General features: G+C 42.1%; 1 protein-coding gene across 1 annotated transcript in view; it reads right to left on the bottom strand.

Moving 5' to 3' along the window:
* The window catches only part of PIEZO2 (piezo type mechanosensitive ion channel component 2), a 487,982-nt gene that overhangs the window by 143,004 nt on the left and 330,712 nt on the right, over nt 1–14,266 (bottom strand). Inside the window, 4 exon segments of the mRNA XM_043558273.1 lie at nt 2,794–2,932; nt 3,869–3,907; nt 7,059–7,178; nt 9,981–10,143. Of these exon segments, the coding sequence (XP_043414208.1) occupies nt 2,794–2,932; nt 3,869–3,907; nt 7,059–7,178; nt 9,981–10,143 (461 nt within the window).

The raw sequence follows: 14,266 nt of genomic DNA, 5'->3' as shown, positions 1-14,266 counted from the left end.
ACTGACAAAGCCCTTCAAATTCAAACAGAATGGCCTGGCCAGCGTAATGGAACCCAGCACTCAGAAATCCCGGAAAGAAAATTTCAAATTGAGAGGAATGGAAAGCAGCCTCAAAGATGGTCCCTAATAATCTCTACCTCCTGGTCTTCATGCCCTTGTGTAGTCCTTGTCCCTTGAGTGTGGGTGGGACCTTTGATGAGCTTCTAAAAAGTAGGAGGGATGGAATATGACTTCTAGGATTAAGTTTAAAAAGACTATGGCCTTGCCTTAGGCACCTGGGCACTTTCTCTCATTTCTCACTCATTCTGAGAGAAGCCAGCTGCCATGTTGTACACTGCCCTAAGAAGAGGCCCGGGTGACCGGGAACTGGTGCCTCTGGCCAGCAGTCAGCAAGAACTTGAGGTCAGTCAACAACTACATGGGTAGATGTGAAAGTAGATTCTCCTCAGGTGAGCCTTCAGATGAGACCACAGCCCAAGCCAGCAGCTTATCTACAACATTATCAGAGACCTTGAGTCAGAGAAGCCCATCCTAGTCACACCCGATTCCTGCCCTACAGCAACTATGACACTAAATGTTTTAAGCCCTTAGGTTTGGCCATAATTTGTTATTCAGCAATAGATAATTAATACACGCAGTATCTAGAGTATGGATAGAATGAAGGTGAAGAAAACCAACCAGCCAGCCAACCAACCAACCATCCAACCACGTTGCCAGTGTGAGCTCAGTGGCCCATGGTTTCCTAGGTTATGCCGAGGCAGAAAAGTCACACTAAGGATGAAAGATCATCTTAAAAAGCAAGAGAAAGTGCGGAGGGCTGAGGAGAAGGGGACCAGCAGTCGGAAAATACGGGCATAGCACTTAAAGAAGGATTTCTTCTCAAGATCCTCCCCTACTTGTCAGGAAAACTAATCTGAATTCAAAGATGAAGTAATGAGTGCCACATCCCTTCTGTCCTCCTGTTTAAATTAAATGGGCTACGTATATCTGGGTCACACCAGGGAGTCGCTCTACGCCATGCCAAGGAAACAGAAACCAGTGAAGAACCAGTGGCCATGCACAGCACCTTGTGCAGGCTCCAGAAGTGAGTCTCTAAGCGAGGGGCTGGTATTTCCTCCTGCAGAAGCCTGCTGCCTTCCACCCTTCCACTGTGGGGGCTGAGGATTATCAGGGGAAGGCCACAGATTGGACACAGTGGTGAAGAAACGGAATCTGATGGATTTTACAGCTCATGGCGTTACCTCTCTGCTTGTAACACTGTCTGCATATATATATTCAAATTTAAAAATAACTGTCCAGCTTTTATGTTACCTTTGAAAGTTCAACTTATAATGTATGTGTGAGTGTGCCTTGTCAGCAGCCAAAATTGTATTCATCTCTTTTTACGTTAGCTATGTGTAAAGAGAAGTGTATCTGGCTGTGACGTGAGCGTCCCAGACTTTAAAAGTCACAAATGCTGGCTCTCGGCCTGCCCCGTGTGATTCTGATGCCAAAGCACTGAAGACCACATTGCAGAAAGTACTGGATTTTCTTGAGATATTCAGTAAATGAACTGCAAACTAAAACACTTGCAAACTAAAACACATGCAAGTAGGAAGCAGAAATGGGTAATTAACCCATAGAGTCTGGGGCTCTGTGGAGACGGCAGGTGCCATCTAGGGCTGGGGGTATGTGTGGGCTGCTGGGTTAGGGAAGTGAACCTGGTCTGACCTTACTGAGGAAGGCTAGATAGTGTGACTAACCCTTTGTATTGCTAAGTAGATGCCAGATCAGAGGCATCTTCGGGGTATACTGATAACTTTGCAGAACAATACAGTAGAGTAAGTCTGATGAAGAATTATGAACAAAAAATACATTAAGCTTAATGTACCAATCACAGGCTGGATAGTTGCTTGCCATTTACTTAAGGTAGGATCAGGTGTAACAACTCCAGGGTCAGTTCCATATAAATAGAGAGAAAAATCCAGTACAGTTTTGCAGCCACTTTGACACAAACTGCGTACTCTGCCTTTTCCCCCCAACAGTAAACTTAGCTAATTCTGTCATTATGAACTGGTGATTGGCATGGTCCCCGTCAGGGCAGTGACAACAGTGGTTGAGTCAACGCTTGCCTCACAGGAGTGAGGGGCTAGTGTTGCCAGATATTTACATTCTTCAAGAGATTCCAGAAATTTCCGTATCTCAGAGCTGCAGCTTTTAAAATGTGGGTTACTTTTTTTTTTTTCATTTTAGAAAATGCTGCATAGGGCAAACAAAACAAAATAAAACACAACCCAAGTCAAAGCCACCAATTTGTCATCTCTAGTATCCGCCTGCTTTCCTTCAACATAATAAACTGAGAGAAACGCGAAAAAAGGCCTAGTACAAGTTTGAGCCCTCTCCTTTTTTTTTTATAGACAAAATAAACTCTTTCTAAAAATGGTCATCCATTAACCAGCAAAACTATTAACCACGATTACAATATCAAATTATACAAAAACCCAAACACACGCACACACACAAAGGTTTAACATTGTAAGTTGATGTGTTTAAAATAACTGTTTACCTTTTATTTTTCAGAGTTTGCCCCAATTATACCATTTATTTTATATACAAGGATAAAATACACAGAGAAATACGCTAGGGAAAAATAGAGAACTTGAGGAAATGAGCTTAATGATACTGACCATGGAAGACAATGCCCGTGTTAAAAGGAGAAAGAACCAACACAATAAACAATAAACAAGATACAGAGAGATGTTGAGCGTGTGCACGAGAGGAGATCAAAGTTGAGGTATGATGTGCATCCCTTACCTGAGGAGTCTTCAGAGGGCTCCCACCGGTACTGTGGGGTGGAGTACAGGTCGGCTTTGGCGGGGCCGTTCTCTACGGGGAGACTGGGGTGGATGGTGTGGTAGTCTACGGGATTGCCATTCACGGTCACCAGCAGGCCCTGCCAGGGGAGCACGGGGCAAAGGCACAGCTGTGACAGCAGTTCCAGTTTTCAATGTGGACATACCACCTCCTTCCCTTACGCTAGAAAGGCATAACTCAACAGTGAAGAACTAAACGGAAGCCGGACAACTAATCAAGTATCTGCTTTAGCAAGATGAATCACGTACATTCATTCCTGTGTCCAAATCTATTTTCCACAGAGTGGTCCCAGTAAAAATTTAATCTGATCTTGTCTTGCACTTCTGCTAAACACCATGCAAGGCACCCTCTGTTCTAGGTATCAAGTGTAAATCCTGGAAAAGGCTGGCTGAGCCTTGCTGATCTGGTGTGATCGTCTCTCCAGCCTCTGTTCTGATGGCCTCTCTCCCAGCCATCCCTCCAGCTAATGCAACTCCAGATGGTTCCTAGGCCCCAGCCAGAGCACCCCTGTCCACACTTAGCACATCTGCGCATAGGACTAATGTAGTCTCATTACCTGGCACCCCCTCTTGAGATCATTGCTGATGCTTTGCAATTTCTGTGCTGAAGCATTTCGTACACTAAGTGAGATTTCTTGTTTTTTGTTTTTGTTTTTGTTTTTGTTTTTGCCTCTTTGGCTTTACGATATAAATATACATGTGTGTGTGTCCATGAACATGCAAGACTTCCTATTCAAATTATGTAATAGGTCTACCTGCAGAGCAAAATGCTTTTACAAACTCTCCAATGTGGCTTTTTACAAGTTTAAATATATTTTGTATGACTATACGCACGCTCATGTTACATGAGTTAGTGTTTCAACAGCAATAAACCAGATATAATTTCCACAAAAATTATTCAAAAACTTTTGGAAATTTTATAGATTATTAAAATATACTCAAAGGAGCTAATTCCATTTATATCACTTTTACATCACTTACACGAGCATAAATGATAATTCTAAGAATATACTAACATCAGATGGTTTGTAGTCATCTTGGGTCATGGATAAAAGCTGCAAAAAGCAATGCAGGACAGCAATGTTAATATGTAAGCAAAAAGCATGGTAAAGTTTATACATATCTATAAAGTTTTACTTTACACGTACCATTCTTTCAACTAGCTGGATGCTAGTATGTTAAAACTGCCATGCAGAATATAAGGGGACAAGTCATTGAACTGGCTGTTGCTGTTTATTACAACCGTTTTACAGCTGCTGATGTTAACGTTTAATTGTGACAGCAAACAACCAGTCATAAACCACATGACTTCAAAAGCTGATCATGTTTTTCAACTGTTTTGTTCTAATAGAATAAGCTGCTTCATTTAATACTCCTAAGACCCTTTGAGACGTCTGCAAAATTCTGAAAATATTTACTTTTCAATAGAAGTTTCATAATAGAAGTTTCATAATAAAGCAAAATTGATTTGTAATGTGTGGGGTGAGATTATTTTTAAGATTTGCATATTGTCTACCACAAAATAATTATTACATGACGGTGCTTAAAATTTTTTTGAACGTTTATTTATTTTTGAGAGGGAGAGAGAGAGAGAGAGAGACAGAGAAATGCGAGAGGGGGAGGGCAGAGAGAGAGTGAAACACAGAATCAGAAGCAGGCTCCAGGCTCTGAGCTGTTAGCACAGAGCCTGATGTGGGGCTGGAACTCACGAGCTGTGAGATCATGACCTGAGCCAAAGTCAGAGGCTCAACCGACCAAGCCACCCAGGCACCCTAAAGACTGTGCTTTTAAACTATATTAGTGCCAGGTGGTTTGGACCCTCCTCAAATAATAAGCGTTTGCTGTTCTGTGTTCTGCGTGATTCTCTGACCATTTTGGATCAGGACTCATTTATAATTATAAACATCACAGAGAGTCCCAAAGAGTTTTAATAATATGGCTCCTATCCATCAATATCTACTATGCTAGAAATTAAAATTGAGGCTTCTAAAAATATTTGTTAGTTTGTTCAATTTTTCTTAAAATTTAACATGCTAATAAAAATCATTTTGTTCAAACAGTTGTATTTAAAAAAACCAAACAGCAAAAAAAGTGGTATTATTTTATACTTTTGCGTATCTTTTTAATATCTGGCATAAATGAAGACAGCTGGATTCTCATATCTGTTCGTGTGCTCAATCTGCCATGAGGTGTTATTCTGGCTGAAGTATATGGGGAAAATTTGGCTTCAGCGAGCTATGCAGTTGGAAAAGGAAAGAGTATTTCAAAAGTGTAGCCAGGCAATTGTGGGCAGTTTTTTTTGGTTTGTTTTCTTTTTAATACTACACCAAACTCAACAAGTGGTAGTAACCAGAAGATTAGTTGCAACATGGAATCTGAAAGTCTATCAGTGAACTTTTTACACTCTGTTACCTTAAAGTCCAATGACGCATTTCACGTGTTGGTGATTTGCTCCAGTGACTTATACAGTCTCCCAAATACTGACACATTTCGTTACACAATATTTAAAACACACACGTGTTAATATCACCACTGATCTCATCAGAGAGGTGCTCAGTATTGGGAAGTTTTCCTACTCCGAAGAGTGGATGCAAGTTTTCTAATATTGTAATCTTCACTCATAAGTTCAAGTGTTACCATTGGCAATAAGTGCTGTCTGTTGCGTGCCTTGAAGTGACAGGCTCACTTCTCTTCTTTTCTAGTAACTATCTGCCAAATACCCATCCCTGAATCACCATAATTTGTCTCCTAGCAGCTCTGTCAAGTGAATCTGGTGTGCGGTGGGCAACAGGTAGTTCAGTTCACGCTTCCTACAACCAGCCAAGTGCTTTTCGTCAAGATGCTCATCACACGTTTGCAGGTGGTACTTTGTGGCGACTTACCTTTTTACCACATGGGATATTAAACAGATGTGAGCTCTGATGTGGAGATTTAAAAAAAAAACGGTAACTATTTCGGGTTCATCAAGGATATTCTTTTCTTTTTTAATTAATTTTATCTCATCAAGGATATCCTTAAATGAAATTGGCCTTCCTGCTCTGATTTCTGTGAGTGCCTGGTGGGGAAGGGCAGGACCGCAGCTGTAGGGTTTCGTGCCACGGCCTCGGTCTGTGTTTTTGTGTCACCAGAACAAAGGTCAGCACAGGGGGAAAAGGCACATATTTTAAATATTATTTCAAAAGTAGTTTTGAACCTGTGGATCCCTGTGAGGGTCTCAGGAATCCCCGGCGGTCCACAGACCTCAATTTGAAAAACTCCTGAGCCATCCTCTATCGCTGTCTGTCCTTAGGAAAAGGGGAAAGATAACCAGATACATGACGTGATGAGAGAGAGAGAAAGGTCCCTGGAAATCCTCACACATCTAAGGGAACCACATGTACTCCGCACAACTGTCTGCTGTCTTAAGCAGCCCATTCATTGTGTAGCCCTCTCTCTTGATATGACATGACATGACATGACAGCCATGCTTAGAATAAGAAAGACCATGTGCCTTAGGGAAACTAGCCTGCCACCAAATACGTCAGAGAATCTACTCCTCAATTCTCTAACATGCCAGGAAGTAAATGCTTTGTGTTTGTCATTACCACATTACAAATGGGCAATTTTTAACAAGTCAATATGGTGCTGAGTTGAGTTCAAAATGGTCAATAAATAATCAAAAGGTTACATGAATTACCCACTGTGACTCACTTTTCCTCATCAACCCATACTGTTGCCTCAGAGTGGTAGGAGATACTTAATCATATTCGTATCAACTGTTTTGTTCTTCTCTAAGTGGTTACTTGAGTTATTATTGGGGCCGGCTACCCGGTAGAGTGAAATCATTTTCTGCAATGTATTTCAACACTAAGACTTTCCCTGCCGGTTGGATTGCTTTGTTATATTTTGTTAGTTTAAAATACAAAGTTTTTTTTTTTTTTAAATTAAGAACAATCTTTCTTTTTAGGATTAAGAGACTTCAGTAGAAAGTGCTGCAATATAAAATGGTGTTCTCATGGGGTATTATGGAACCATGTATTTCCTTCAGAAGCACTGGGTTCTCCTCTCTGAATAGAGCGCTCTGCTCTCGAGACATCAAAATCAAACTATTTCTATAAACCATGAGCAATCTGACTTTGCACATGATACGTGGCTCATGTTCAGCAACGTTAACACAAAAGTAGCAAAATTAGTTAGGAAAACGGAAACTGATTTCTTGTGGCTTACTTTTCTCTCATCCGTTGGGTACTGTGTGGCATACCACAGGCTTCGCCTCCTCTCAGCTGTTATTTGGATGGGGCTACAAGCCAGGGCTCTGTCCTCTTCTTTGGTCCTGTCATCCTGCACCTAAGACACAGAATAACCCACAGGGCCAGCTCTGCTTCCTGGAGCAGTTCCCTCTGTGGCTTGGGTGACCCAGAGAGAGCTTTTCGTCTTTGCTCCAGTTTTTCAATTAATGTATACAATATGTGGAGTTTTATCAAGACGCTTTGGGCATGACACCAATACCACCCTGTAAATGCTAAGCACATCAATGTTAAATGTTCCTGATCCCTCCTAGGCCCCGTAAATCACAGAGATATGCTTCAATGTTAAATAGCCACAGCTTCTCGCTGTGTATTCCAAACTGTAGTAGAAGGCAGCTATGTACAGGTTCTTAAAGGAAGAACTTCCAAAAAAGTGCTCAATTAACTGTGTAACCCAGCCATGGACAATCTTTAATTAAGAAGAAATTTATTAAAGGTGGAATCATCTAGAGCTTATACACATGAGTAAGGAAGAACATATCTAATGCACAAAACTGTCACCTTGCCTTATGGGACGCTGGCCTAAATTAGGCAATTGGTTTAGAAGAGATGATGATGATGGAGAGAGTGTAAGGGGCGGAATACACTGGGTGCTTTTGTATGGTTTCTGAACAAAAGTGCTCCAAAAAAGGGCTTTAACACACCGTTGACACTGGAGGGCAGGGAGGGAACTTAGCCTTAGGGCCCAATTTCCTGGTTCTAGTGTGCCAGGGTAGAGTAGCCATGGGGAGCACCCAAATGCCCTGGTGGGAGCCCATATATTATTTAACTCTCGACACCTGTTTCTGTCTCTGTCTCTCTCTCTGTCTCTCTCTCAAACATGCATCATAGACTTTTACCTCAGGACTCACGTTTGATAGCTGACATTTTTCATGAAGGGTGCCAGGTCATCTGGAACTATGATATAACCAGCCACCTGTCTCCCATCAGTGCCTCAATGACAAAGTGCTGTGTCCCAGCACATTTAAAATATAGGCCCCTTGAAATGTTGACACTGGTATGAATTAGGCCCTGTTCTCCACACACCCTTCTAGACACTGTGGTCTGTAATCTTGCTATTAACTCTACCTTCCTTCATCCCCAGATGGCCCAAGGCTGAGGAAGCCAAATGTCTCTTGGGCCTATGGGACTATAATGCGGCCTTCACCCACTATGGAAGCATGACAACAGGGTCCCATGCTCCTGGCATGCTGGGGGTGCTGAGATACCCCCCAGAGAAAGTGAAGGACACCTGTGACTCTTATTAACTTGAATGCCTTAATTTCCATCCCTCATAGGACACTGTTCAGAGACCATCCCCGTAACATATTTTAATTTCTTTTGTATCCACTTTCATTTGTGCAATGTGCACACCCTTTACCTTCTGTGTGTTTGTGGACGAAATGAACACAATGACTTCACTTGAGAGCATTTTACTGGCACACTCAAACTTTGAGGAGAGAACTGGAGGAGACTGTGACCATAAAATGATGGAGATTCCTTATGACCCCAGAAAACATTTTGTTACATGAAGCTGCTATCGATGGCCCAAAGAAAGACACCATATGAGAATCCTGTGAACAAGGCTGCCTCTGTGGCCCTTGGGTCTGCCTGCCCAGTGGGGACAATGGATCACCAGTGGGGCACAGGACAGCGCCCCATTTCTGCAGGTAGCAGTTCTGCTGGGGACAGATGAGGCACACGTCTCACCCAGTTCCACTGTGCTATGTGACTTGGATCCCACTTACTTGTTTGGACTGCTTTTTCTCTTCTGGAACGTCCAGTTCCCCCGGGGCACCTTGCCTAGGGCGATGCTCTATGCCTGGCCCCCAGCTTCATGTCTGAGAGCGTTGGCTTTCAATAAATATTTGCTGTCTGCCTGTCAGATGAACTGAATGGATGTGTAGATACAGTCTTGTGGGTGTGAACACAGAAAAGGCCCTAACCTAGAAGTGACAGGAGAGGAGGCGTGACTTCACGCAGATGGGCTTCCAGTCAGTGAGCTCCCCCCACCCCCCAGAAGGTGCTGGATGAGAGGTGTGACCATTGTTGTCTACACTACTTTCCTCCCTCATGTGCCAACAAGCTCCCTTACAACTGAGCTTCTTATAGCCAATTATGGGGAAAAATGAAAGAGGCTGAAGTTTTCTGTCACCAAAAAAGGAAAAGAAAGAAGCTACCCAGACTCTCTGGTCCTGCCCTCAAAAGTGCCTTGCCCTTGTTAATACCTCACAGGAATAAATCATTCCTCTGTCGTGCCTGAAGGAGACCCCCAAGTGCCCATGCCTCACAGTGGGGGTACTCAGAAGGCTACAGGCCCTGCTGAGAGCTGGGGTGTCCCTATCCCATTCTCAGACGTTAGAGGTCAGAGAAGTTTCTGAAACTCCAGTCACCATGATAACAGGCTGTGTAGTCACTGAAGCTCTCGCTTTGCTGTCAAACATGAGTTTGAATCTGATTTCTACCGCTCAGACCAATGGACCTCTCTAACCTCGTTCTCCTCATCTCCAAGATGGGTATGATACTATTCTAATTATTTCAGAGTTATGCAGTGAATTCAGTGAGATACTGTCTATGGACAGCCCATCGTATGGCATTAAGTGCTCAATGCAAATGTCTTCCATCTCCTCACCAGTGACCATTCTCAGTAGCACGTGGTGATGTATTGAAGAGACCAGGCTTTGTTATGAGAGCACTTGCATTTGCATAGTGCTCTGTGCTGAAATAAGGCACCAGAACTAGAACACTCCAGTTGTTTTGGAATATAGCATTGACCGCTCAGTAGCTAGTAGGAATGAACCACTTCTCCTGGAGTTTCCAGGTTCCTTGGCATATCAGATCACCAAAACCCTTTTATCCTTACAAGGGGTTCCTGCAGCCAGATGCGGATCAGAGTTGCCAGCGTATAGTACATCACCAGCAGGACTATGGGGTTGGCATGGTGATACCATGACAGGTCTGGGTTTGCTACGATCTTCCACGTGCTGGAACAGTCCGTTTGAATGACTGATTTGATACCAAACAACCTGTTTAAAAACAAAGAAAAATATCAGAAAAATACAATAAACTATATGTCCCTAACATAAAATAAAAGCAGGTTTTTGGGGGCGCTGGGGTGGCTCAGTCGGTTGAGAGTATGACTTTGGCTCAGGTCATGATCTCGCGGTTCGTGGGTTCCAGCCCCGCGTCAAGCTCTGTGCTGACAGCTCAGAGCCTGGAGCCTGCTTCAGATTCTGTGTCTCCCTCTCTCTCCGCCCTTCCCCTGCTCGAGCTCTGTCTCTCTCTCTCTCAAGAATAAATAAACATTACGAAAAATTTAAAAAAAAATCTTGTTTTTAATATACTCATGAGCTAGTCCTAGGTTAATCCATCCTACTCTAGATATTTCATTACTCTTATATATACAACTACATCTTTGTTAGTTTCAATTTTTTTAATGTTTTGTTTTGTTTTGTTTTGTTTTTTGAGAGAGAGACAGACCAGGAGCAGGGGAGGGGCAGAAAGAGAGGGAGACACAGAATCCAAAGCAAGCTCCAGGCTCTGGGCTGTTAGCACAGAGCCTGACGTGGGTCTTGAACCCACGGACTGTGAGATCATGACCTGAGATGAAGTCGGACACTTAACCAACTGAACCACCCAGGTCCCCCTATACAACTACATCTTTAAATGACATATGTATGCATGTACATAATATACATATAAAATATACATCCTGAAATCATATATATATATATACACACACACACACATATATATATGAGTGTGTGTGTTAGTATGTGTGCATGTGTGCAAAATCGATGCCAATATTGTTTTGATACTGGTTGAAAAATCTAATACTATCTAATCCAATACTATGTAATATTAATACCATTAATCTAAGTCCTTGCTCCTTTTAAAAATTTACATTTTAAAAATATCATTTATTTTTGGGAGAGTGCAAGTGGGGACGCGACAGAGGGGGACAGAAGATCTGAGGAGGACTCTGCATTGACAGGTTGACAGCGGTGAGCCCAGTGTGGGGCTTGACCTCACGAAGCACAAGATCATGACCTGAGTCGAAGTCGGATGCTCAGCTGACTGAGCCACCCAGGTGCCCCTAGAAATTTACATTTTAATTGCCATTGAGCCCTATTAAATCCCCACATTACTGAAATGTCAAGTATGTGGTAACATGTTACTAAGTTCAGCTAAATGAGCACTTATTTTGTTTTTAGCAGGATTTAGCATTAGCTCTTTAGCTAATGCTGATGTTATTGGGCAAATATTGAAACTGGACTCAGTTCTGTGATTCAGTCATAAAAGCCAGATTATTATATACTAGAGTTTCTGGAAGATATGTTTCTGTCAAATTTTATTTATGGGCAATTTATCTTAAAGCCTTATAATTAATTCTTTATTTTGAAATATAACTTTATGAGGCTTATTAAATTTTGAAATGATTTTATGTTATTTCTACTATATAACAGAATGAATCTGATTAGATATTGAGAAATTATATAGACATGATTCATTTAGAAATTCACTTTATATGGACTTTTTCTAAGAAAGGATTTTACAAAGTGAATAAAACTTTTACATGAAATGAGTCTCGTATCTCTCTCGGTGCCTGGGCGGCTCTGTCGGTTAAATGTCTGACTTTTGATTTTGGCTCAAGTCATGATCTCATGGTTCATGAGATCAAGCCCCGCTGTTGGGCTCTGTGCTGACAGCATGGAGCCTGCTTGGGATTCTCTCTCCCTCTCTTGCTCTCTGCCCCTCCCTCTGCTCACGTGAGCTCTCCCTCTCAAAATAAATAAATAACCATTAAAAAAACACAAAAAGTGAGTCTCATGTCTTTCTACTGTTTGTATCTTTCATATGTGAACTTCCTTTAATTTTTAAGTTACATTCTTCATTCAGTTATAAGCTCTTCAATGACTGCATGCCCATCACTCGTAAAACCACTTGGAAAACCTCTCAGGGCTATTACTGTTTTCTCTTACGAGGCTAGTGCCGTATTAGTGAATTATTCGACATAGATTTTAAAGAAAGCTAAATAGAAACTAAACTTTCTTCAATTTTATCAGAAAAAAATAAGTTAACTAGAACTTGCTCTTCCTATAGGTCTTTTCTTCCCAAGTCTAGGCAGATTTTTTTTATAGTTAGCATTAGAAAGAAAATTTCCTGCTAACAAAACTTATGTCCCTCTTAGAGTTGTAGAACACTGGGAAATTGTTTTTGCAGTCCCAGATTAAAACGTCAATTTCTTGTATACAGTGCACAGAACTGAAAGTGTTTAGATTTAGAATCAATTGTTAGCTGAAAGTCTCTCTTTTAACGAAGCGGTAGGTTTCAGCCCCCAAGTCTCTTGTCTTCTTGTCCCACAGCTAGCACACATGCTAGAAATGACCTCCTCGATCATCAGTTTCCAAATACCTGTCTTGCCCCATCAGAAAGTCTGTAGGGATTTCTGCAGCTGTCTGTAAACTGAACCACGTGCCTCCTAAAAGACTTGGTATCACATCGAGACCCCACACCTTACTGTTGATATCATAGTTTATTCCAAACTGATTTTGCACATTTTATAAGAATACTGAGAATCAGTCTCACGTTTTGTACAATGAGTACGGACTAACAGACATGGATACAAGCTACAGAATGACTGACTGTTGTACTTGTAAGGAACTTTTTCTAACAGAGCTATGGAAATATCATTAAGACCTAAGAGTTCTCTTTTCTTGCAAGAAAGAAAGAATTTTTTTTTTTTATTTAAGTAGGCTAGCTCCTATAGAAAAAATTCCTATACAAGATGGGAAGTTTGTACTTCAAGTTTCACATCCTGTCTGGTGCTAAAATTCTAGGAGGCTGTGCAACATCCAACTGTTATTTGACTTGCTTACTAGCTTTTTATTGGGAACCTCACATAATCCGGAATTGCTTCGTAGTACTGATGATACAAAGAAAAGTGAAACCGGAGGGCCTTGCCTCCAGGAAGTGACTCGTGATCTAACCGCAGTGATGTAACGTGACATGCTCCTTTGGGAGAGCAAGATGTGACAGAAACCTTTCCTGTCTGTGGCTGTTTCTGTCTGGGAAGGGTAGTCAGGAAGAAGAATGTGGCATGTCAAGATAGTCCAAAAAGGGGAGACGAGTAAATGAGAGAAAAGAGGAGTCCTGTATAATGGCCAGGCTGTGGGACTGGGCTGGGAAGAGAGAGAAACTGGGCACAGTGAGAAGAGCACCCTATTTTTTGTTATGGGAGCATCATTGGATATTTATAAGCTTCCTCCTGTCTTGATGATTCCCACACAACTGCTAGTGCCCTTGCAGTAGCCCTAGTTCAAACTGGTTGAATAAAAGTATCTGTATTGTTTCTCAGTCATTAAAGTACGTAAAAATGACTATCTTTTATCTCTCTCTCCATAGAAATGTCTCTTTGCCAGAGAAGTATATGATGACACAACTTTGGAGTAATGAATTCCTGTTTACTGCTTATTTAGAAGCAGAAAGATAAAGCTTCTCAGATCTTCTGTGTATTTGGAATATCCTTGGACCCCAGGCCGGGTCTATCAATAACAGATGGGAGTGCATTTGGTAGATGGCTCACAGTGTCTGAAAATCCAGTTCCTTGTAAAGCCTAATGGAATTGGGGGTGGGCAGAGGGTGTAAGCACGTGGACAAAGAAAGGACATTTTCCTGGTGATTTTATGCTAACTGCTTAAGATCTCACAAACTCTTCTAGTTTTCAGAGTACGGCTGGAGACAGCTTCCTGTGTGATCGTCAGTTCCCAGTGGAAACAGATCAGCCCCTTGGGCTACACACTCCTGCCTTGGTATCTGGCCAGTCTTGCTCTGCTATTTCACTCCCAACATCCTGTCCACAGAACAGGTCCTCAGCTTCTCTTCCCGCACAATTACAACGTAAAGGGCAGGCTCTAGTTTCTCTCCCTTCCACAGCATGACCATTCCCAGAGTAACCTTCAAGAAGGTTCGAGTTCAGCATGCCACCTTCCCCTTCCTACTTCCTATTCATTCACTGCCTGGAGAATACCCCCAAATGCCAGCAAAGTATTGCACGTGTTAGCAGCCAGGTCTCCTCTCCTTTCTCCCTGACGCCATCAACCCAAGCTGCACTAGACTATGTGGGGGTTATCGTAAAATCTTGGTCCC

Source organism: Prionailurus bengalensis, chromosome D3, assembly GCF_016509475.1.
Source record: "Prionailurus bengalensis isolate Pbe53 chromosome D3, Fcat_Pben_1.1_paternal_pri, whole genome shotgun sequence".
NCBI classification, from domain to species: Eukaryota; Metazoa; Chordata; class Mammalia; order Carnivora; family Felidae; genus Prionailurus; species Prionailurus bengalensis.
This window is presented reverse-complemented; position numbering and strand designations above follow the sequence as displayed.